Source organism: Opisthocomus hoazin, chromosome 8, assembly GCF_030867145.1.
Source record: "Opisthocomus hoazin isolate bOpiHoa1 chromosome 8, bOpiHoa1.hap1, whole genome shotgun sequence".
In the NCBI taxonomy this organism is placed as follows: domain Eukaryota; kingdom Metazoa; phylum Chordata; class Aves; order Opisthocomiformes; family Opisthocomidae; genus Opisthocomus; species Opisthocomus hoazin.
In genome coordinates this window covers 11048255-11074612 of record NC_134421.1, presented here as the reverse complement: position 1 = coordinate 11074612, position 26358 = coordinate 11048255, and the positions used below count along the sequence as shown (strand labels likewise).

The window sequence follows — 26358 nt, the reverse complement described above, 5'->3', positions numbered from 1 at the left end:
GAGCTGCTATGCAGAGACACCTAAACATATAGGAGGAATGGGCTGACAGGAACCATACAAAACAGGTCATGCAAAGTCTTGGAAAGGGATGACCTCTTGCAATGATAAAGGCTGAGGGAGCAGCTCTATGTAAAAGAACCTGAGAGTCTTGGTGTACGTTCAGCAAGCTAACTCTGAGCCAAGAGTGTGCCTTGGCAGCAAAGAAGGCCAACAGTATCCTTGGCTGTATCAACAGTAGCATAGCCAGTAGTCTGAGGAATGTGATTATCCCTCTCCAATCAGCACTTGTTGGACCAAATTTAGACTACTGCATCCCATTTTGGGCTCCCTGGTTCAGGAAAGACACTGGTAAACTGGAGCAAGTTCAGCAGAGGGCTGCCAAGATGGTCAGGGAGACAATCCCTGTGAGAAGCAGCTAAAAGAACAGCTTTAGTCTGGAGAACAGAAGGCTTCATGGGGATCTACTAGCAGCTTTCCAATACCTACAAGAAGGCAACCAAGAAGATGCAGCCAAGCTCCTGATGTTAGCAGTTAGTGCGAGCAAGAGACAGACGTAAATTGAAATAAGAGAGGTCCCAACTTGATATAAGAAAAAGACACTTCTTACCATGAGCACACTCCAGCAGTGAAACAGGTTGCCAAGAGAGAGACTGTGCAGTCTCCATCCTTGGAGTCTTTCAAAGCTTGACTGCATAAAGCCTTGATTAACCTCAGCTGACCCCATAATTGCTTTGAGCAGGGTGTTGAACCAAAAACTTCCCGATGTTCCTTCCAATCTGAATTATTCTATGAACCTAAGTTTAAGGAGTCCTGTAGACAATGTTTTGCACATGCTTGCACAACTTTCCAACAAGTTCAGAACACAAAGCTCCAGGGCTGCATGAACACTATCCAATTAACTCAAAGATTAAGCACAAGACCAGATAAAATCTCATATGCATTCTCCCCCCAAATATGACTGCATCTCCATATGCAATCACAGCTTCACAAAAGCAACACATAAGAAATAGCATTTTCCTTGTCAAGGGAAAGCTCCACACACTCATCCATGTGCATGATCAAATCAAGCTGTATAACTTCTACGATTGGCTGTAGAAGACTGCTCACAGACCTGAAGACCCACTCCAAAGCATCACACTTGCTCAAATGTGCTGAATATAACTATGCAGCCAACTTTAGATTTAAACTGTTACTAATGTGAGCTGTGCAATAGTGTCACCTAGTGATCAGTGCTTACAGCAAAGTCTGGGTCCAATTCAAGAAGAAAATTTACTGCCCACCCACCAACTTTGCTACTCTACAAAATCAGTTGGGACTTTTAAATATATATCTGTAGATACAGACACATATATGCCTATATGAACCAGAAAGTGCAGTAACCAATAAGACATACACCTTTCCATCATTCAGTATTAAGTCACACACATCTTTTACGAACTTGAAAAAAGTAATTCCAGAAATAGAATAAGTTCTTTCCAGATGCAAGAAGGTCTGGCCTAAGGGAAAAGGATTTCCAGAATGATGGATTAGTTTTGCACTTTGTCATTTATACCAACAGAAAAGAGTTTCCAGATCCTCAGAAGTATAATAATCACCCACTTCACTGACAAATACAACGTTTCTTGTCAAGAAACGGGCACAAAAAGTAGAACATCCTGGCTCTCCATATACCGCATAAACATTGTTCAGGTCTCATATGTACAGAATCTGTAAATAGTTTTAGGCTTACAAGTTTTACAGCAACCCCAAACTTCAAGGAATCTTCATGCTACTGACTCTTGAAATATTAGTGATTTCTTCTAATCTTCGACATCTGGAGAATGAGGAAAGGTAAACGAACTATTTCAAAATTCCAGAGATTCGTAAGAAAGTTCATTCTGCTCAGTGAATACTCCTTAAAACTAATAAGTTCATTGTACCTTTCCATTTCTCCTGCTATCAGCTCTGCTTACACTTTGTGCCATATTTGAAATTACATCATCAGTTTCATTAATTTTCCACTCTGTTCGACAGCTTTCCTTTCCCTCACCTCATCTACTGTCCACTTTCTTCGCTGAATGACTTGGGGATGAGAAACACGTTTGTTATTCTACATAGGTTAGAGTGCAACCAAGTATCTGCTGTCTCCTACTATGTTCAAAATATTCTTAACCACATCCCATCACTGTCCAACACCTTCAATTTGATATCTAGGTTTCCAAAGCAAAAGGAACTTGACTCGGGCAGATGAAGTAAGCATCTTTTCAACCTAAGTTCCACAACAACTCAGCATTTATTTGGCCACTTTGTACTTTATGCAAGTTCAAGTTTCATAAGATCTCCACTGTAACAAGATGAAACTGAAATAACAGATTTCTAATCATTAACAACCAAAAATACTGCTTTTATCTTGTGGCATAACAAATACTGAGACCTGTTGTTTGTAGCTTGGCTAATCTCTACATAAGAGAAACAGCAATACCACAGATAGGTTGTCCAGTTTGCTCTTAGATTTCTCAGCAGGCTTCTAAAGACTAAGCAACTGAAACTTTTACTGCATTGTTGCTTTTTTTCCTCTGTTCTTTAGACTGCAGTAGTAACAGAACTAGAGAAACTTCTTGTGTAAAACTGCATCTTCTGGAATTCATAACAACTGTCACACCACAGGCAGGGCATACAGTCTTGCTCAAATGGCTTGTCAAACACTTAAGAAAAATATCTTTTTGTTTACCAATGTTGTGACCCTTACAGTTTCTAAGCTGTATACTAGTCCTATAATATTTGGAAACTTCAGCACACTAATCAAGATTCTTTTAAAGACAGACAACTGATTGGTGTATTTCTATAAGCACCAAATACTGTATAGATACATATATAAAAGCATGTCATGGTTTAACCCCAGCTAGCAACTGAACACTAGACAGCCACTCACTCACCCCTCCCTTTTCCCCTCAGCCGGGTAGAGAAGAGAAATGGACAAAACAGAAAACTTGGGGGTTGAGATAAAAACAGTTTAATAGGAGTAACAAAATACTACTAATACACAAAATAAAACTGAATTCCTCACCAATTCCTCTGCCCATGTTGAGCAGCCAGTCCCGGGAAGAGAGCACTCTGGTCCAGAACAGCTGATCCCATGCAGAAAGCAGCGAGACAAGAAAGGCAGGAAGGCCCAAAAGCCAACTGCGAAATGGCAGAATAGCAGACGGCCGAACTAATAAAACTAACCAAACTGAACTGAACGAGAACAGTCTTCCCAAAAAGGACTGTTCTGACGAGCCAGAAAAGCCAAATACAATTATATACAAATAATGACACATGGAATACTCTCATTGATCAACCTGGATGTCAGTCAAGGTCTCTACATCTACACACCCCCACCCCCACCCCCCCCCACCCCCCCCGTTCCTAGCTGCCCCACACCTGGAACACAGGAAGCCTAGGAAGGTCTTGGTTTCCCTAACAGCTAAGATATTTGTAAGTTCTTATATTCCTTCTCATACTAAACTCCAAAAACAACCATGCTAGTTATGAGAAAGTTTCTAACTGCATGAAGACAGTTAACTATTTCATTCAAAACACCACATTACCATAGCAGTATTTTAAATCGTGAAGTTATAAAGCCCATATAAAGTACAAGACTTACGAGAAACACCATGATAGAGCTAGCTTCCATTCTTGGTCAGTGGTACAACCAACAGCACCTATGTGTATACATATGTCCTGGTTTCAGCTGGGATAGAGTTAATTTTCCTCTCAGTAGCTGCTGTATTTTGGATTTAGTATGAGAATGTTGATATAATGTTGACTTGATTTAGTATGAGAAGAATGTTGATAACACTGATGTTTTCAGTTGCTGCTATGAAATCAAAGACTTTTTCCAGTTTCTCATTCAGCTAATGCGCAGGTGTGCAGGAGTGGGGAGAGCACAGCCAGACAAATAGCCCAAGATGGACAATGGAAATATTCCATACCACAGATGCCATGCTTAGTTTATGAGTGGGTTTGGTTCTGGGGGCAGGAAGCTATCTGCTCTTCTCATTTCAATAAGTTCAAATCCTCTCTTGTCCAGGAGTTCAAGCTTTTTCAGGAATTTTCTGAAATTCTTGATTTTGGTGTTCCACGATCGCTGCTCAGGGACTGGCTGTGAATTGGTTGTCAGGTGGTGAGAAAACTTCTATTGTATGTAGTTCGTGTTGCATATTCATTATAATCATTATTAGCAGTAGTATGATTAGTAGTATTTACTTTGTTGTTTTATAAACTGTTTATCTCAACCCACAAGCTTCCCCTTCTGTCCATTTCTACTCCTCACCCCGCTGAGGAAGAAAGGGAGGGGTGAGCAAGCAGCTGCCTAGTGCTTACCAGGTTAAACCATGACAACATGCAACATAATGGACACACCAGAATGAACACACCAGAATCTGATGTTAACAAGCTTTATATCCCAAAGCAAGATAGACTGTCATACTACGTATGTAGAATTACAATAGGAATAGAACACTGAGGAAAAGGACAGCAGCTACAGCAACAGGAAGACAGAAAGCAACAGAACAAATAGCTGACTGCTAAAAAGAATTTACAAGCTCTAAAGGATTCTCCCAATTAGAAACTGGTAATTCCCAGCAGCTATTCCACTCTGATTCTTCTCATGTGCCTTAAACAAAATGGTAATTAACAAGATGCAGCATTTTATGCTACTTTGTTGAACTGTACATACCTGAAAAAGTGGTCTTTCCACCCTAAAAAGTAAGCTCATGCACATAAATGATTTTTTTTTCCTCTTCTTAACCAGTGTACAGTGCCAGATATGACTTCAATAAAGAACAAAGTATACATTAGACGTTGAGTCAAAAGTTTTCTTTAATCACCAGCAGAGACAGCATGTCTCTGGCATCCAGGACGTTGAAATGAAAGAAGTAGAATTAAAAAGTAAAAAAAAAAATACTGCAAGACAATTTCACAAATACTTCCCACTTCCAGCTTCAATGACAACTGAACAGTAATTTAAATAATGCTTATGGTTTGCTTATAACATTTTGTTTTCAACTGTGTGGATTAGACTCAATTCAGCCTAAAAAAAGACTCTTTATTATTAAGGACAGAACTACTACAGCTGATTTCCTAAAGTTTTTAATAGAAAAATTACTGATTATAAATGAAGAAAAATTACTAACTTCTGTAACTTCTAACTTCCTGCACCTGGGTCAGGGCAACCCCCAGTATCAATACAGACTGGGGATGAAGGGAGATTCCGAGAAGGACGTGGGTGTACTGGTCAATGAAAAGCTGGATATGAGCCACCAATGTGCACTCACAGAACAGAAGGCCAACTGTATCCTGGCCTGCATCAAAAGCAGCATGGCCAGCAGGTCGAGGGAGGGGATTCTGCCCCTCTGCTCTGCTCAGACCCCACCTGGAGTCCTGCGTCCAGCTCTGGAGCCCTCAGCACAAGAAAGACATGGAGCTGCTGGAGCAGGTCCAGAGGAGGGCCACAAAAATGTCCAGAGGGCTCGAACACCTCTCCTACGAGGAAAGGCTGAGAGAGTTGGGGCTGTTCAGCCTGAAGAACAGAAGGCTCTGGGGAGACCTTATTGCAGCCTTTCAGTACTTGAAGGGGGCCTACAGGAAAGAATGGGAAAACCTTTTTAGCAAGGCCTGATGTGATAGGACAAGGGGTAATGGTTTTAAACTAAGGGAGGGTAGATCTAGACTGGATATAAGGAAGAAATTTTTTACAGTGAGGGTGGTGAAACACTGGAACAGGTTGCCCAGAGAAATAGTGGAGGCCCCATCCCTGGAAACATTCAAGGCCAGGTTGGACAGGGCTCTGAGCAGCCTGCTCTAGTTGAAGATGTCCCTGCTCAGTGCAGGGGGGTTGGGCTAGATGACCTCTAAATGTCCCTTCCAACCTAAAGCATTCTATGATAATGCTTAAGAAAACTGCTCTTCTCTGTACTAATGCCAGCACTTACCAATTCAAATTCTTGTGTTACACTTATACTTCTGTCTAATCTCACATTTATAAGCCTGCCCAAAAGACTAACTTCAGGTCTTCAAAAACATTCAAAATCAGTGACTTCACCAGAGCCTTCCTAATAATTCTTATGCTTCACTTACATAGTTAAAAAGAAGAGAAAAGAAAGGCTAAATAACCAATGTCATCATTGTCAGCAGCAATAAAAAGACTCCTTTATATAAGGGTATATACAATGAAATGACAAAATGGAAGTAATTAACAAGCAAGAATTAAAGCACATATCAGCCTATGTACTTACCAGACCCATGAGACTGAAATTTTTTGAAACTGATTTACAACTCGGGAACTGACCAAATAGCCACCCATACATTGATTTGGTACAAATTTAATACAAAGAATAACATCAAAAAATCTGTAATCTTACCCTAATTATCTTTCAGTTCTTTATATCTTCTAATAAGGTTTAAGTTGTAAACATTTACTCTGAAATATTAAGCAAATTATTAGCTTTTCTTCTCTTCTCCCTCCAAGACACAAGCGTAAGAAATTAAACAAAAAAAGGTGCTCAACAAGACAAAAATAAAACAGAAATTCTATTACCTTGGATTTAAGATTTCACCAACAATTTCTTGCAGTTTGTCAACAAAATTTACAAAGTCCGAAAGCCCCTTTACATGGATTCTTAAAGGATCGAATAAGGAAGATGCACAGCCTCTTCCTCCAAGTTCTACAGTTCGGATAAAAGATGTTGCCATCTATTAGGAGAAATATTCAGAAATATGAAACTAGACATACACAAAATGTACGCATCTTGAAGTGAGCCTCTCCTACAGATTTGCAAACAGCATATAACACCTAGCTGATAGCAAAAATAATCTAGCTGAAATCAATAGCATACCTCTTAATGGCAAGCTTTGTACCATAAATATTTGCAACATCAATACTGGAATAGTGCAGCAGTATAAAAAACCAAAACACGAGCCAAAGTGAAAATGACCCAGCTAATTTGATATTTACGTTGGCCTTTTGACAGCTGAGAAAACACTTTATTACCCCAGGGTATAGAATTTTTCTGTTGTTACTGCTGTTTAAGTGTTTATGCTGACCTCACAAAAACTACTCTTGTATTCAGAGGGCTGTCTAGGACCCAAGAACAATTTTAATGTAAGCACGTAAGAGTTGATTTCAATAGTATCTTTATTTTCAGAGGTGTAAAATAAAAATAATGTATAATCAAAGCTTTTGAAAAATCGTAACAGTGAAGGCTTTTACCATCATAGGTACCCAATTCTGAAAGTTTCCATATATTTCTATATGCTATGAAGATACTGAAAACAAGGTATGTTCCAAAAGCAGTACACCTTAGAGGACAACCCCTCAAATTTTAAGGCAACAGTCAGAATAAAAACCCTTAGCAGTTCTTCCACATTTCTGGAGTAAAGATAACAATCCAATATGCTTGACACAGATGTAGTAATATTAATTCTACATATAAATTTTAATTTAATACTATACAGTTAAATCATAAAGCTTTTGGGACTGGAAAGAGTACAACTGGAATTACTCTAGCAAATAAAGTAAACCTGCCAGTATTTCTGCCTTTGTGCTAAAGATTTCCTGTGGATCAAGTACAGTTCATAAGACCTTGCCTTCCCAATGGAAAATATTCTGGCTTTGTAGAAATCCTGTGAGACATAGATGCCAGAAAAGAAGAGGTCTTTACACGATAGAGAAGTTTCCCCTCTGGCAACTGTGAGGAAGAGGTAATAAATCCAGTCCAAACACATACTTTTTTTTTTTAATACAATGTTAACAGAGCATTAGGACCAAAGTAATTAATCCTGGAACCGAGATTTCACAAATTTTGCATATTTATTCAACCATAAAAATCTCAGAATGCAGCTGCTTCAGTGACTGTTACATACCCATACTGTTTTTCCTCTGGTCTGCTGTTGTCTGCAAAATTTGATTATTTTGAATATGAGGGACTACAGCAGTTCTCTGGAGAAAGAATTCTTGCTCATCTTATTCCAACTATTTTTCGAGATGGCTCTGTACTGACTGTAACTACTGTAAGTATAAAAGCACCTCAGATACCAAACTAGATTCTTTAGCAACAAGCCTCTGAGCACTGTACATTGATACTGTAGCTTTTTCTACTCGTACACAGGGGCATAGAGGAAAGTATATACCACTGTCTTGAGGCTTTTTTTCAACTCTGTGCCTTTGTGAATAAAATGAGCAGCAATGTCCCATATCAATCACTTCTTGGAGAGTATTTCAAGACTGATCAAGCTGCATATGACTAGAAACCATGACCCTCTGCAAATTCTAAGTCAAAGCTGAAAAAAATGCAATACTGCTCTTTCAAATTTTGGTCTCTGTTCTAATGTATATGTCAAAGGCAGGACATTGTCACCAGGTTGCTTTAAGAAAAGGATTTTGTACATAGAAATACTTTCGGTTCCAGATATCTGAAGTTTAACAGATGCACATAAAAATGCTGTTCTACTATTTAACCAAAATACTTAAGGCACATTAAAACTGAAATGCATTGTAATGAATTGTTAGTGGCGCAGTTTTGTTACTGTTAATACTGCTCTGTGATATTTATTTAATCCAACCTCATTGCTTTTAGAGGTATTTGGTAAGCAGTAACACCTAGTCTAATGCCAGCTTTTCTTCCTTTGTCTTTTTTCTTTGATATGTATACTCATGACCTCACTTCACAGTATCTGCCAAGATTTCAAAATTTTAAAAGTAATAATAAAAAGCCTATCTTAGATTCATGTTCAAGACAGTAAACTTTTTCAGGATTCCAGCCACTGTTTGCGATGAACAGTCTCAATGCCCATTTTTACAATATCACACTTCAGAGCTCTAGAGGTACACCCACACAAGTAATTTTCCTCACTACCAAGCAAGTATCCATTTCTTCACATAGAATCTGTTGTGTCTTCTTAACCTAGAAATCATGTTTATGTGGTATTTGACTTGGATTGCAAATGTCAGTCTTGCATACAAGATTAAAGCAATATTTTATGTTTATAAGTCTATTTCATAGCCTCTCATCTACAGCGAGTTTCATTTGACACACATACCAGGAATGTGGACATTTTTCTCTTCTGTGACGCATGTTTTAGGTTAGTGAAGGCTTCTCTACCAAGTCCTCTGTCAGGAACATTTAGAATATGAGCCAATGCCAGATCATCCTTAGAATTCACCAACAGGCTTAAGTAGGAACAAACACACTTCTTTGCCAGGATTTTCACCTGTGTAAGAAAGCATCAAACTGGTCATCCTGCTGCTAAATTATGTTCCTTTTTTTAAAGCTAATTAGATATGTACTGATATGATTTTTGAAAGAGTAAGAATTTCACCTTCCATGACTTCAAAATGCTACTTTTTGTATGGGAATTCTGGAAGCACTGACAAAAGCAAACATTATTAATATGTTTACATATACTGTACTTCAATATTCACAAAATATTTGAGGGCTGGATCTCTAGCTATTAAAATTGTCTATCAGTTTTTACTTGGCAACTTGTTCACAGATATTCCTTTTCTATCCCAAGGAAAAATACTAGCACTGTTAAACCACAGAAGGATTTGTCATCAACTTCAGATAAGCTAAGATTTTAAACAACTCGCCAGCTCCACACCAGATTCAGTAATCCTTTGGGTCTCAGGGGATTTCAATCACAGAAAATCCACTGATTGAGTTTGGACATAAATTGTGACCCAGCTCCAGCCATATAACCAAAACTTAACATTGTAATTGATTATATTGCAGCACTGTTCTGGACCCTGCAAGAACAACAGATTCAGAACTGGAAAATTTACAGTTTTGTCACAAACAAAGAAAACAGAGCAAAAAAGGCCATTAACAAATGAAAGATAATGAGAAAACCTACATTTGCTGTGGAACAACTTCTTAAACAACAGGATATATACAACAAAAATGTAGGCAGTGAAAAAAACCCACACACATGCGTGACGTTCTGAAAAGACAGATTTAAGAGAAAGAGCAAGGAATATTTTTATTATGTAAATCAGAGCAGCAAGAACGCCATTATGTTAGTGGTAGAAGTACTATCCAGAGGAGAATAATAGTCCAGAAAATATTTTCTTGTTTAGAAACATTGAGTTGTACCCAAATATTGAACTGAAATTGCCACTTACCATGAGAAAAGCCAGTCTGGAAATGACCCAGGCTCCAGCACTTCAGGCATGGTTATATAGTATTCCGAGATTCATGTTTTGGGGGTTTAAAGGGTAAAAGAAAAAAATCCAATATTCCCAGAACGTCTTTAAGTCCTCTACTGAGGCCGGCAAACTTTGTTTGCTTTGCTACAGCTACCACTACAGTGGCTATACAGATTTCTTCTGTATGTAAAGGAGTACAAGCTAATAAAACAAATTTAAAGAGGTTTACTTCACCTAACATTTCACTTTGCAGCATGGGGCAAACCATTTAACTCTCAGGCAAGACAATGTTTGAGTGATGGTGTACTTGTAGAAAAATTGATTCCCTGGTGTTTCAAGCCAGACAAAGCCTACATCAAGTGTCTGCCATAAGAGGACTGTCTTCCAGAGTATAGGTTTCTGTCCTTCACCCCATACACACACAATATACTCGAGTGATACAGAGTTCAAATATACATGTTCTGGTTTTTTAAACCAGCAACATGCTAATACCAATAATTGGAAAAAGAAACTATGTTATCTTTTTAATATATACAGAACATTATGAAACAGACAGAAAAAATTTTTACCTTCACATTCTCCTGGCCCTGCCTCTTGACTGGGGTAGAAGGAGTAGAAAGAACAGAACCATTATTTGCTTGTACATTCATTATGTCAGAAAAAAATTCCAATAGTTGAACCTTTAACAAAAAGATTAGAATAAACTTAAACACAAAGATGACTAGAAATTAAAAAGTAGTATTAAAACCTGCTGAAACTATGTCCGCCAGTTTGCTAGCATTCTTAGAACAGCACTTACAACTCAATTTTGGTTTTAGTCTTTAAAAGTAGAACTGTTTTATTAGAGAATTGAGGTGTAAGATTCGAACTAACTTAGAAAATATATCATGAACAGCTATGTAATACACTTGCACTACAAGCAGCTACTTCCATTTGAAGAACATTTAATATGTTATACCGTGTTTAAGAAGAGCTCATTAACCCACTCAAGTTCTCTATATCCTCATGAAAACAGGAAGGAAAAAGAATTTTTTTTTTAAAAACAGTTTCCATGCTCTTTCTGAACTTCAGTTCTCCTTATAATATCTTTTGTGCCTAATAATTACATGAGTGTTTAAGTGCAGGTTCTCCGAATCTTTAAGGAAGTAGGCAAGCTGGTTACAAGCATACATGCTTGTCATAGAATCATATCATAATTTAGGTTAAAAGGGACCTATAGAGATCTAGTACAAACTCATGCTTGAAGCAGGACCAGTTTGCCCAGGTTGCTCAGTGACATGCTGAGCCAAGTTTTTAATATCTGCAAAGATGAGATTCCATATCTTTTCTGGGCAACCTGTTCAATATTTGACCACTTTATGTAGAAAGTTTTTTGTTCTTACTAGAGCTGGAAGGTAAACAGTTTTAATCATGCTGTAACTCATAATTCATGGTATGTTCATAATATATCTCAGCTCAATTAACATTCACTTACTGATAGATCTTCCCGTATATTAAAATGACATCTAATTAAACATACTTCATATTCAGAAGGTGAAATAAACAGTAACTTGTTTAAGTCTGCAGTGCTGAGACAGGGGGCAGTAAAAGCAGACAACTAACTCCTCTCTAATTTTCATTAGAAGCATGCACATCTAAATCCAACATTCATTAATTTTTTTTGTTATTAATATCCTTTGTCTTCTGACCTTTCCATGCTCTGAAAAGCACAGAATCAAATCAAATCGAGTGGAATCCTTGTGTTTAAAATCTTAATTGCTACTTACACATATTTTTACCCAATAACATAGAGATCAAATTCATTTTTCATACACTTTCACAGTCTAAGAGTGGGTAACACACTAGAACTTCTCTAGCCTAGAACATGGCCTCAGATGCAGTGCCATAGTAACATCTGAGCTGCAATAGTCAGCAGCTCTGATGTAGTTTGAGTGGCTGAATTGGAACCTCTCCTGGTTTCTGCAAAAATGTAATATGGGACTACATATATGCTTTTAAGAGAGTGGTATTTTTAAAATAACCATTAAAAATATTTTGACTGCATATCAACATACAACCAAAACTCCATGACACATGTTAATCACTAAACTTTGCTCCAGTGCTATCAAATCTCTACAGTTCATTTTCCAGTTCCACTTCTGGCAAAGAGTGATATACACATAGAAGAGCTGTGGGGCCCACTCAGCCAGCAGGACTACAGAAAAAATAATTTTTAAGTGAATTTAAAAGTAATTTAAACTCCTCTGCTTCCCCAGCTGAAGATCAAAGTAACTTGTGAATACTTCAGAGCTCCTGTGTATATTTAGAAGTGTCATAAATCCACAACTGGAATCAAAAATATGTCAAAACAATCTCAGAGATCCAACAAACAAAATACTTACAGGGGCTATGCTTTCATCTTCAGATACAAGTCCAAGATCATAGCACTTCTGACATATGTCTATTAGATCTAACATATTGCTTCTTGCTAAGAAGGCATGATAGGCTTTTTTTATGTCAGGATAATTTTCAGGTTCTTTCATGTTTTCATATGACAATCCCAGTTTGTCATGTAACAAATATTTCCAAGCTTCCAACACATCACTAAGCGACACTGTGAAATCTCCATATTGCTAATAGAACAGAAAAACACAAAAATATTATGTTTTGTATGCAGCATAGCTTTAAAAATAACTTTAAAACAAGCTGCATATATCTCTACATGGGAGAACAGGAAAGACTAAGAATAAGAGAGACTGTATGTAGTCCAATAACACTACATGTAATCTCATTTACAGAATCATAGAATGTTTAAGGTTGGAAGGGACCTTTAGAGCAGAAGTAACTAAAGAACCAAAATTGCTAGCAAACCTGGCATTGTTGGAGGTTACAAGTACGGCAGCAGGGCACAAATGGCAAACAAAATGGTGAAAGTGTCAGACAGGAACAGTGAAGCCAGAATTCACAGAAATTTAAAAACAAGATGAGTAAGTGACAAAGCCCTGTTATTTGAGTCACAAACCAAGTGATGTGTTACTGATGGAAGTAGGATGCAAGCCAGCAACCATCCAGTTGTATCAGTAAGAAGCTAGATGACAGTAGTTATTGCTGCATTCTAAGAAAGAAATAATTTGTTTCATTCCTGGCATTATGTTTTTTTGCTTTCAATAAAATACTGTTTTTTAAAACCAAGTGATTCACAGTTGTGAGCAGGGGGAGGAAATCAGCTCAGTGAGCATCAGATATTTTAATTAAATTTTCCAGTTCAGTGTGAGGGTACAAGGAACTGCAAAAAGTCTGAGCCTGTCTCTTGTGGTTGCCAGTAAAGGAGATGAGTGTATTGTCAATGGTTAAAGACTACAATAGGAAGCCAGAAAATCAGTTTCAATCCCTGTAAACCACACTATGCACAAGAAGAAAGAATTGCATTAAGGTGCTGCTTACATAAGGGAAAGCAGATAGGAGAGAATTCTGCTACTAATCAGATTGAGCTAAAGGTAACAGACAAAACACAGGCTTTGGGCTGCAGGATTACATATATTTCTGGCCTCTACCTCAGAATTTGGTCCTTTATTCACTAGTTACTTGTTCACCTGTTTTTCATGTCTTGACCACTGACCCTGGACTTTCATTCCTTTGCTGTTCTCTGCCTTTCCAAAATTCTAACTAGAAGTTGCTAATCTCCCTACACACCCATAACTCATTATATTATATATCCAATGTCCATCACAATTTCTGTTTTCTCATAGCCATGTTTATTGCAGACCTTTCATACTATCCTACTCTACACCCTTCCGATGCCAACTTTGCCACCACCATTTCCTTTCCCCTGAAATCTGTGACTTCCTCACTACTTGCTCTCATCCTGTCCTCTTTAACAACTAGACTCCTCATTTTCATCCACACCCCGCTCTTTGATCTACATACCAGTCCTCACTTCATGTAGTTTAACTTTTTCAGATGAGGTCCTTCTATTTGAATTAGACCTCAGAATACACACAAATAGTAATGTTGCAACTGTAGCGAATTTTACAGTTTTCACCAAAGAAACAGAGTTCATACTACTGGTATCTAAAGCATTCCCAGCATACTGCAGCAACAAACCCCAATATTATATGGTCATGTAATTCATTATGTAACATGATATAAGTGCCCCACGACTGAATGACAAACCTTGCTTTGTTATGTCAATAAAGGCAGATAACGCCTGTCTAGTGCAAAGGTTTTATTAAATTTCATGACATTTTCATGAAAGCAACTGTAATCTAAATAAAACAATTACCTACAAAATCTTAGAGAAATGTCAGTATACCTTGCATGGGTAATTGTTTGGGACTAAACACCTTCTTTTCTAGGGGGTGGAGGGGTGTTGTTAGAGATTGATTATAGAATAGAATAAAATCATAGAACTAGAATGTAGATTCAGCTGTGTAAACAGCTGTGTTAAGAAACCATACAACATGTATGTGTGCAATTGGGATAGAAATTAATTGTATGGATTGTATCAAACAGAATTCACAAAAGAAGCCGAGACGACCCTGAAACCAAGCAAGCCCTGAAACCAGCGAGCGAGAATTCTATGAAGACAGAAGAATAGAAAGCACTTAATAAATGATGTACTTAAAGGAACGGAATGGTTGCTTAGAAACTTATGAAGATTCTAGACTTGGTGTAATCGGTTTAATTAATGTATATAAACTGGTCTAGCGAGTTAAGCTTTGCCACTCACTGAGGTGATGGCCCAACTCTGAGTTGTGAATAAAACAATACCTAGTGTAACCCACTCGTGGGAGGATAAAATCTTTAACAGAATTTGGTGACCCAGATGGGGCACTGGGACACAGTAGATGTATACTCTAGATCTTTTCTGTGAACACCCAAGACCAACGCTTGAAGTGCCAGCACAAAACAACAGGACTAGGTGAGTCGAGAGCTTTTGGTCTCGAGTGTGTTCAGAGTGATTGTTGAGATATTCTCTTGTGTTTAAATTTTGCTTGAAGTATTTGATATGGGAACTACACCCAGCGTTGAAAGGGGGACGCCCCTTGCTGAGATTTTAGAGAATTGGAGTAGGATACCTTTGTCTCAGACTTTGAAGAAAAAGAAATTTATATTATGTCAGGAGGAATGGCCATTTCTCACTAGAACTAGAGGAGGGGGACCTATGGATGTGTAGCCCCCTAAGGGAACTTTTAAGATACATAAGTTAAAATTTTTGCAAATAATTCTAGAAGATGCAGGAACTCAAGACATTGATTATTGGTATTTTTGGTATAATTGGGCCCAACAAAGAAGGAAACCTGCAGGTAACCATAATAACGGAGGTCGATTATCACCCTCTGCTCCCTTTGCTCCCTCTGCTCTGGAGGCAGACGATGATAAATCTACCTCAAAAGGGATTGGAATGTATCTCATGAAATTGGATTACATTCCAAACCCTAGGGCTAGACCAGGAGCCCCACCAGAGGTCCCTACAATCCAAGCCATGGTAAGACATGAACCTTGGAAACAAGGAGATTTAGTAGCTTGGCAAGCAAAAATGTCGAGACTACGAGATGATGCAGAAAAATGTGCTCAATTATTATCTGTCATCACAACTGATTATTTTCCTAATTGGAATGATGTAAGAACTCTCCTTCAAGAATTACTCCAATCAGGCAAAAGAGAAAATTTTACAAAAAGATAGGGAAATTGCTCAGAGGGGAAATGGACTTAATCCACAGCCTGAGCAAAATCCAGGCTGCGATGTAACTACTACAGAAGGTCTTCAAACATATCAAACTGCTGTTCAACAATTAGTTGAAGCAGTTTGTCTAACTGGAGAACGAGTCACAAATTGGACCAAAGTAATTCAATGTAGGCAAAAGCCTGATGAACATCCCAGTGATTATTGGGGAAGACTAAAAGCTACACTTCTAAAATATGGGGGAATGACTCGTGAAAATTTTCAGGAACCATTGGCCATAAGTGTGTTTGTGGACCAATTTCCTCCTGATAATAATAAATATTTCTGAAAAACACATGCCAGGCTGGCAAGGTGAAACTTTGACTAAAATCCTGAGCATAACAACTTTTGTTTTTGATGGAAGGAACGAAGAACAACAGAAGCAAGAAGAGGCGAAACTGAAGGCAGAAAGGAAGAGAGAACGTAAAGAAAAAGAAAGATAAATTGGCCTGCTCACTGCAGCAATTGTTCAGAATTATAACTAAAGAGGAAGAGGCTGGGGATTTCCCTGAAGAGGAATCGGAGGAAGAGGCCAAAGAGGAAGAGGTCTTCCTCCCCCTGTTTCCCCATATTTTAACACTCCTGAATGTTTTTATTGGGGTAATTTAGGTCATATACAGCTTGCATGCCCCTTGAGACCAGTGACTTCGGCAGTCGAAGTTAGAAACTACAAAGAACGACCTCCCAGACCTCACTCACAGTAACTGACGGAAGCGGTTTGAGTTAAGGTAGATCATAACCGTCACGTCACAGCAAAGGTAAATGGTACTTTTGTCAATTTTCTAGTAGATACAGGAGTAACTATAACATTATTAAGCTTTTCTGTTCCGCAATTATCAGGAGAAAAAATAAAGGTAGATAGAGCGGTGGGAGGTAAGAAATTGCCCCTTTCACTTCCCCTTCCAGTAGTATTGGGAGGAAAAATAGCTCGGGGAAAGTTTGTTGTCTCCCCCGAAACACCTGTGTCTTTGCTGGGACAGCATTTGTTGCAAGAATTTGGCACTTGTATCTCTTCAACTCCAATTGGTATACAATTAATAGTAATTGGCATGTCTTTAATCAAAATACCAGAAAATAAAAAGGAGGGAAAAAAGATACCCGAGGAACTCTCTGATACTCCTCATGAATTATGGAGCACTTCTGGAGATGAAGTAGGGCTGTTAAAATCAGCTGAACCTGTGGTAATCCAAACAAAAGGAGGGACACCTCCTTCTATTCAACAATACCCAATAGTTTCAGAAGCAATTTCTAGTATTGGTAAACAAATTGATAAATTCTTAAAAGAGAGAATTCTAAAAGAATGTAGGAGCCCTTATAATACCCCAATTTTACCTGTAAGTAAAAACAGGTTGGACAATGACAGAGACCCTGAATATAGGTTTGTTCAAGATTTACGAGCAGTTAATGAGCATGTCATTGCACCCCATCCAGTTATTCCAGACCCGACTTTAAACTCAAATACCTCCCTGGGGCCAGTATTATACTGTGCTTGATTTAACAGGAGCCTTTTTTAGTATACCAATAGCAGAATAAAGTCAACATATTTTTGCCTTTACCTGGCAAGGGAAACAGTTAACCTGGACACGATTGCCTCAAGGTTTTACTAGTTCACCCACTATTTTCTCTCAGATTTTGAGAAATGACTTACAAGATTTAAATTTTCCCCGTTTGTCTGTTTTGATACAATATGTGGATGATCTTTTACTTGTGATTAAGCCAAAAGAAAATTGTATACGTGATACTAAATATTTGTGTTGTCAATTGGTGCAGAAGGGTCATCGAGTTTCTCCATCCAAACTGCAGTTTTGCCAGACTAAGGTAAAGTACCTGGGATTTCTATTAAGTCCGGGAAAAATAGAAATTGATGCTGAAAGAGTTAAAATAATACAGGAACTGCTAAGACCTACCACTAAGAAGCAGTTAAGGGGATTTTTAGGGCAAGTTGGATTTTGTAGATCTTGGATCTCTGGATTTAGTGAAATAGCAAAACCATTGCGTGAAGCAACTAGGAATGAGGAAGTGGAACCTATAGCATGGGGATCTGAAAGAGAAAAAGCTTTTCGGACACTAAAGAATGCCTTATTGAATGCCCCAGCATTAGGACTCCCTGATTATACCAAACCCTTTAAACTTTATTGTGATGAGATAAAGGGAACAGCCAGAGGACTTTTAGTCCTAACTTTAGGGCCTCATGAAAGACCAGTAGCTTATTTTTCAGCTGCGTTAGATCCTATAGTAAAAGGAACTCCGTTTTGTATCCGAGCAATTGCAGATGCAGCTGGGATGGTAGAAAAATCTAGGTCAATTGTTTTAGGACATACACTAACCATATGCATACCCCATGAGGTGGAAATTTTGTTAAAACAATATGCTGAAAAGTCTCTTTCACCCCAAAGAGCACATCGTTATGAATTGGTATTGTTGTTAGCTGACAATTTGAAATTGGAGAGGTGCAACATGCTTAACCCTGCCACACTGTTACCTTTGCCAGCTGATGGTGAAAGATACTCATGACTGTACGCAAATTTTAACATTTACTAGCAAGTCTCAAGACGACGTAACAGATCAACCACTTGATAACCTGGAGATGAGTCTTCACAGATGGATCATCATATTATGATAAAGGACGACAGGTTGTGGGTTTTGCAGTGACAGCAGAAACAATGGTATTAATTGCTGGACCTCTACCTTTGTCTCTGGGAGCGCAAGGTGCAGAAGTTGTTGCATTGACAGAAGCAGACAGGTATGCAAAAGGGAAAAAAGTGAACATTTATACTAACTCAAAATATGCTTTTGGAGTGTGTCATGCAACAGGTGCCCTCTGGAAAGAGGATTTCTAACTTCAGTAGGAAAAACGATTGCTCATGGAAAGCAGATAAATTTACTGGAAGCGATTCAATTGCCGACAGCTTTAGCGGTAATACATATATTAAAGCTCACACAGGAAAACAAGATGCCATCTCAAGAGGTAACCACTTGGCTGATCAAGCAGTCCGAGCAGCTGCTAGGCATTGCAACCTTCTTATGGCTGCACTGCAAACAAAGGAAGAATGGACAAGCCCACCGGACATGTGCCAACTCTATGAATCCTTAACTGAAGATGAACGATCCTTATGGGAACAACTAGGAGCTCAAAGGCAAGGAGAGCAACGGATTTTGCACAACAAACCTCTGTTGCCAAAAAGGTATTTATTACCCTTAACCCGTTGGTTCCGTGAGAAAACTCATGGAGGACCGGAGAGCATAGCCTCCCGAATCCAAAGACTGCGGGCAACACCAGGAATTTACGCTGCAGCACGAAGAGTTTGAGAATTGTAAACTCTGCAAGCAATATGCTACATTGCAAATTAACCCGCCACAAGGTAAAAGGCCTCCGGCCACCTCTCCTTTTCAAAAGCTCCAAATTGATTATGCTGAGATGCCTAAAACTCTGGGTTATGCATACTTGTTAGTGATTGTAAATCAGTTATCCGGATGGGTAGAAGCTTTCCCAACAAGAAAGAATGATTCAAAACCAGTAGTTCAGATTTTGTTAAAAGAATTAATTCCACAATAAGGTGTTCCAGAAATACTTGACTCAGATAGGGGAGCACACTTTATGGCAACTATTTTGGTTCATATATATCATGCTTTAGGAATTAGACAACAATTACACACCCCTTATCATCCGGAGTCCTCTGGACAAGCAGAAAGGATGAATAGAACTATTACAGAGAAGTTAGTTAAGGTTTGTAAACAAATTGGATTAAAGTGGCCAGAAGCTTTGAACTTAGTTTTATGGGATATCAGAAACTCTCCAAGACAACCTGTAGGAGTGTCCCCTGCAAAAATTCTTTTTGGTAGAATTCTTGCCGTTCCAGGAACTTACGTTCCAGCAAAAACTAGCCTTTTGGATGGAGATGAGCAAATCACTCAATACTTGTTGCACCTCCAGAATTCTTTTTCTTGGGTGAGAAATCACGCTTATTGGTATCAAGGTATATCTCCTGAAATCCAGGTATTCTTTGTTGTAATAATCGTTGTTTGTCTGTTTGTGATATTTCAGTGTATCCTAACTTGTTTAATGTCAATCATTAAGAAGTGTCAAAAAGAAATTTGGAAATACAGTAATTAGTAATTGCAGGGATGCAATAAAAACAAAAGGAGGGCATGTCAGAGATTGATTATAAGATTGATTATAGAATAGAATAAAATCATAGAACTAGAATGTAGATTCAGCTGTGTAAACACAGCTGTGCTAAGAAACCATACAATGTGTATGTGTGCAATTGGGATAGAAATTAATTGTATGGATTGTATCAAACAGAATTCACAAAAGAAGTCGAGACGACCCTGAAACCAAGCAAGCCCTGAAACCAGCGAGGGAGAATTCTACAAAGACAGAAAAATAGAAAGAACTTAAGTGATGTGCTTAAAGGAACGGAACGGTTGCTTAGAAATTTATGAAGATTCTAGACTTGGTGTAATCGGTTTAATGAATGTATATAAACTGGTCTAGCGAGTTAAGCTTTGCCACTCACTGAGGTGATGGCCCAACTCTGAGTTGTGAATAAAGCAATACCTAGTGTAACCCACTCGTGTGAGGATAAAATCTTTAACAGGTGTCAAGGGGAAAGTAGCAGGGTCAAAGAGAGTAGAGTTATGCTCTGTTTAAGGAGGACTATGGGTACGTATGGGTCAGAAGAACAGCTAGTAGCTGCAACAATAGGATACTGAAACAGGCAAAGTAAAAATTGAACTCATCCAAGCAACAAACTTACTATCTCAAGTCAACACGATCAATTATAGTGGTAATAAAAACAAGATAGAAAATTTAGCACACTCTTGGCTAAAAAAAAAAACAACAACACAAAAACCAAACACACACACAAAACCAAAACACCACCACACCAAAAAAAACCTCACACTACATTCTTGCTTACTCTTCCACCCCTCAAAACAGAAACCTGAAATACTATAGAGAAGGGGTGTGGGAGGTAGGGGAAGATAACATCCTATTGATCAGCTAGGGATTTAAGTAGCAAGTGTTTTAACACAGTTAAAACAACTCCAGCTGCTAAGCAACACAAAAATAAAAGAAACAATAACTTAAGTACTTATTATTTGGTTAAACAGGGTATGGAAAAGACACTAGAACAGACTCAGTACATCATTTGTTTTTAAAAAAATCCAATTAACTATTCATTGTTTCAACATTTTTCTACAAAACTTGAACCTTTCTTCTAAAAAAAAAGAGCCTATCCCTTATAGAAAAGGCTAGTCAGCACTGGTGAGACCACACCTGAGTAACATGTCCAGTTCTAGGCTCCTCAGTACAAGGGAGACACACTGACACACTGGAGAGAGTCCAAAGCCCAGTGAATCATCCACAAAGATGATTAAGGGGCAGGAGCATCTCACATACGAGGAAAGGCTGAGAGCACTGGCTGTTTAGGCTGGAGAACAGAATGCTCAGGGAGGATCTCATAAACGTATATAAATAGCTGAAGGGAGGATGCAGCCAGGCTCTTTTTTAAGGTGCCTAGTGGCAGGACGAGAGGCAATGGGCACAAACTGAAAGAAACACAGCAGGTTCCCTCTGAACATCAGGAAACACTTTTTTACTGTGATGTTGATGAGCACTGGCACAGGTTGCCCACAGAGGTTATGGAGTCTCAATCCTTGGGGACATTTGGAAGACATTTGGACATGGTCCTGGGCAACTGGCCCGAGGCTGCCCTGCTTGAGGAGAGGTGTTGGACAAGATGACCTCCAGAGGTCACTTCCAACCTCAACCATTTTGTGATTCTGTGAAAAATGAATCATACTGAAGCACAGCCAAGACAATCTCTCTTGGTAGCATCCTTACAAGATGTTACAAGCAACATAACATATAAAATTGCTAAAAAGTTGGTAGGAGTCTCTCTTTACCAAAAGAAATACAGAAAAAACAGTTTAAGGGAGTAATGGTGTAAAACAACACTGCCTTTTTTCTTTATTCGTCAACATGGAAACAAGATGATTTGGGAAAACATTTCAAGAAATACAGGATACTGAACAGAACGTAATATTCTTCAGAGAGTGCACAAAATGCATTCATGGAAGCATTAGGACAGAACTCAACCACACACCAGAATTAATTTTATCCAGAATCAGAAAGACACAAGCACAAACTTCTAAAGCGAAAATACATTTCCAAAGTCTACAATCAAGCACTTTTTCCTTCAGTCTCACAGTTCTAGTGCTAGAAGAGATATACAAAACTTTTAAGACAGGTCTGAACTTAAATTCATAGACTCAGGAAAATTAATTGTTTTATGATTATCTCAGTTTCCCTCACTACTAGCTAAAACAGCCATGGTCTGAAAATGACAAGTCATTATTTGTTCTAATAACTTATCTTCTACCCCTCCTAATCCACAGGTGCAAATATAGGCAACTTCAAGCAATTATCCTCAACCGAACTTCAACTTCGGAATTGTTCTATTTCAAACCTTAAGAAAGATTCTTCTTCCTGCAAGTTTTCCTAGAGTTTAGCTCTATACTAATTAGTCTAGGTAAAAGGTATTAACTTTCACCACAGATCATATGTCACTTGTCTTTATGCCATATGGATACAACTGTGCTACAACACAAAGTATTTTCAGAGGAGTTCAAAGTGTAGATTTTTTTTCCTTTCAACCCTGCTATTTCATCAATGTTTAGCACACTGCTTGCTACACTTGGTGAAATTTAAGACTAATAAGTTATAAGACTTCTAAACTTTTCTGGAGTTCACCAAAAAGCTTTTTTATTTTTTTTCTTTCTACTGCAGATACAGGTAACTTAAAACAGCAAATGCATTAAAATCATCCAGGCTCCTAAAGAAACAGAATAGGTTTGTGTTGTTTGTGGTAGGGGTGTTTGTTTTTTTTTTTTTTCAATCCAGCCAGTCAACAGACTATTAGTGCAGTTATTTTTCTTGCAGTAATTGTCTTTATCATAATAGACTTCTATTCTACAAGTGTTAGGTTAACAATATGAAATTATTGGATTTAAATCAGAGACCTAACAAGGATGGGACTACAACTGTAACACTCCGCATCTACATTTGAAGTTTCAGTGCTGAACAAAAAAAAAAAACAGTCATATTTTACACCAACACTATATACATAAAAATGGATATCCAACCAAAGAAATCAAACCTCAGATGCAGCATATGCAAATGATAAAATAGTTTTAATCCACATAGTCAAGACAAGGTTTATACATACTGCTAATTTGTCTTATTAAACCAACTAGTATAATCAGAAAAACAAATTAGGTTTTGAGCACTTGGTCTGTCTTCAGATTCAAAGTAAAAGGAGCATATTTCAAAGTTAAATGAGTTGAAAATAATTGCTTTAATTTTTGTTAGGTCATCTCCCAAAGAAAAGATGCTTCTAGAGGACAGAAATCTTTGCTGAAGGAGGAAAAAAGGAGAAAGTGGAATAAACTAGTTACCTCTAGGAGAAGCAAAAAGCTTATTGTAAGCCATTACGAAAGTAGCAATGAACCACAAAAAAGATCATCTTTATGATGTCTGTAATTATTGGCATCTAGCAGAATAACACATTTTAGTTCCCAGAGCTGGCTTTAGAAAAATGTTGTTAGTTCTGCCTCGGGAATCACAACAAACATAACAGACAGTGATTGCCTCCACAGGTAGTTATTGTCCTTTATCAGTTCTCCAAGAGTTCATTTTGATGCACAAGAATTTTCAGTTTTACCTACATGAATATTGTGAGGACACTGGGATGCTGGCTGGAATATATTACATTCTATGAAGTACAAATGTAGAATCCTGGAATTCTAATATTTCTGCTGTAATGTTTATTACAGCAGGGATGAATTGACCAGCTCTGTATTTATTGTTTAGACAAGAGATATATCCATTCTGCACATTTTAGACCACAAACTTTTTTCTGGTGACGTATTCAGTTAGGTTAAAGAGTGGTTCTGGAAATATTTCTTCCAAGACATAAGTTTCTTCTAGTACAAGTGGTAATTTTTTTGAAGAGTACGTTGCAACCAGGAGGGCACAAACTGAAGCTGGCTTTCTGTTTGGGGCTTTGTGTTGGTTTGGAGGTTTGGTTTTGTTGTTTGTGACGTGCTTGCTTGTTTTAATTTTTTAAAAACTAAAGATTCATACTATATGTTTAATTTACTGTGCAATATTTGGGTAAGTCTTCCAACAACAGTAATTTGTTTTCATCAATAATTAAGCTTATTGACCTAAAAAGATATCTTTAGACTATCAAAGCGACTATTGTTATTGTTCTCATTAGATGAGCAAGACACATGCAAAGGCCTGACTGTATGTTGCAACAGTTTTTGGGATGTTTCAGATGATTGCTAATGCCCAGCCTTCCAGCTGTGACAAGCCACAGTGCTTCTTATGGAGGCACTCAACAGTTACATCTCCTATTCAGCATTTGATGGACACATCTTATACACATGCAAAGGCCGTATGTTTCCTACTTGTACTGAGTGCACACTCAGAACTTGCACGCGTAGGTCTTCGTCTGAGGAGCCTCAGAAAAAACAGCAGCCAAGAATGGACTGCTACGATTGCAACTCACACAGCCTATACCAAATCAGTTTCATACTCATATTTTTCTAATCTCATTCCAAAGCATTTTCAGAGCAGCCAGAAAAAAATATGTATCCCAAATGCCACAGTTCTCCCACCCTAATGTACAGCACAGAGGAAACATTTGGTGGAAATAAACAGAAACTACATTATCAGGAGAAATACAATAGTATTTAACATTAAAGTTTAGAACTCAGATACACAAAACAGTTCCTCTCATCTGTCTTGTGGTTCTTTTTCCAAGCCCTGAATCAATAATGTGTTTAGCAATCATACTAATTTTAGTGCCTTGCTGCATCTGACCCTTGGTTAAAACAACAACGAAATTAACAAAGCAGCCGTCTCACATAGGTGCCTAAGCAAAAAGTCCAGTAAGTGAATCAAGTCTGAAATGTACTAAGTAACAAGAACACATTGAAAGACTGCTAACCTGTTTATTGACTTCAGCCATTGACAACTGTAATGCCATCAGCATGCAGTCTGCTCCACATACAGTAGTCCTCTCAGAGTTTGAAAACAAAGGCCATTGTCTTCTGAAACTCTTGATCAAGTTTAACAGTTTTTGCCGGAAAGCAATCATTGTCTAGAGTAGAAGATATAAATAATGAAAAGAAATAAAAAATGAATACAACTATGCAAGAGGCCTACGTGCATCTTCACCTTCCAATAAGCTGTGCGAATCCTGTTGTATCTTCTCGTAGATGAAGTTCCAGGAATAAACTCTTCCTACTAAACTGAAAGTCTTATGAGATTTGCCTCACTACAACAGAGTAAGTAGTTAGAAGTGTTTATGTATGACAAGTCTTCATGAAGACCCCTTACTTTCCTTGCACATTATGCCAATATAAGAGAATAAACATTATCACAAATATGACAGTCTTTTGTTTCTGCAAACAGCCAGTCTGAAAGCCCCAGTCTTTGGTACTATCCGCATTCACTATACATTCAGACCCATCAGTGTTTTAAACGTGGAAACAAGAAATTTAGTATTTCTAGGCTATACTAACAAAGACCTCTGTAAATGCTTTCGTTGCCTATATAGTTTTTTTTTCCTCATTCCATAAGTCCTTATCTCCCATACTTCCCTTGGCAACGAGTTTCAGTAACAGTTTTGAACGTGACCACTTTGCTTTGGCCTTTTCCACCTTCTTGCATTTACCAAGACACAGGTACACAAGACTCTTCAAAAAGTTCGCCTTCTTTAAGCCTGTTCTTTCCTGAAACACCGTTCCCTAACACTGCAGACAGTACGGGAGCGACACTCCTACCATCTGCTTTCAGAACACCAAACCAACCTTTCCCTTTCTTTCACCAAGCGAAGGCCCAGCCCACAGCAGTTTTTCTGGTGACTGACACGACCAGGAAAAACGACGAAGCACAGGAGAGGGGCAGGGAAAGCATGAGCCATCAGCTGACAAACAAGACTGTAACAGTTACTGCAATTACTTACTCTCCAAAGCGTTTGAAGGGGACAACCTACTTTATTGTTTTACGTTGACATGAACGAAACACACAAGCCACAGAGCAAAAAATTGCTAGGCAGGTGCAGGACAGCGCGAGGCAGACAAAAATCCCTCCGGACACATTCCTCTCTGGCTCTGAGAGGTTTCCAGGGGACACCACCTGCCACTCGGAGCGAGCGAAAACCTCTAAAACCAGCCCCAAATCCTCAACCCCCCAGAGCCGACACCACCACCACCGCCGCCCCCTTCCCGCTCCCCCGGCTGCGGTGCCTCAGGGCCGGCCGCCTCCTCCCCCCCCCCCCCGAGCAGGACCGCAGCCCTCACACCCGCCCGCAGCGCTCCTGCTCTTCCCGCGGAGCTACCTGCGTGAACAGAGGGTGCAGCAGCTCGTACGCCGAGTCCGTCCGAACGCGGCACCGCCCTCACCGGCGGTTTA

The 26358-nt window shown here is 38.6% G+C and overlaps 1 protein-coding gene across 1 annotated transcript in view; it reads right to left on the bottom strand.

Annotated features, from left to right (window-relative positions):
- PARPBP (PARP1 binding protein) overlaps window positions 1-26339 on the bottom strand; it is a 62028-nt gene extending 35689 nt beyond the window's left edge. Inside the window, exons 1-6 of the mRNA XM_075428298.1 lie at window positions 26285-26339; window positions 24890-25042; window positions 12547-12777; window positions 10735-10845; window positions 9061-9231; window positions 6560-6714 (exon numbers count right to left, since the gene is read on the bottom strand). Coding sequence (XP_075284413.1) covers window positions 6560-6714; window positions 9061-9231; window positions 10735-10845; window positions 12547-12777; window positions 24890-25039 — 818 coding nt within the window. The 5' untranslated portion in view covers window positions 25040-25042; window positions 26285-26339. The remainder of the gene's footprint in view (window positions 1-6559; window positions 6715-9060; window positions 9232-10734; window positions 10846-12546; window positions 12778-24889; window positions 25043-26284) is intronic.
- Window positions 26340-26358: the final 19 nt, after the last annotated feature.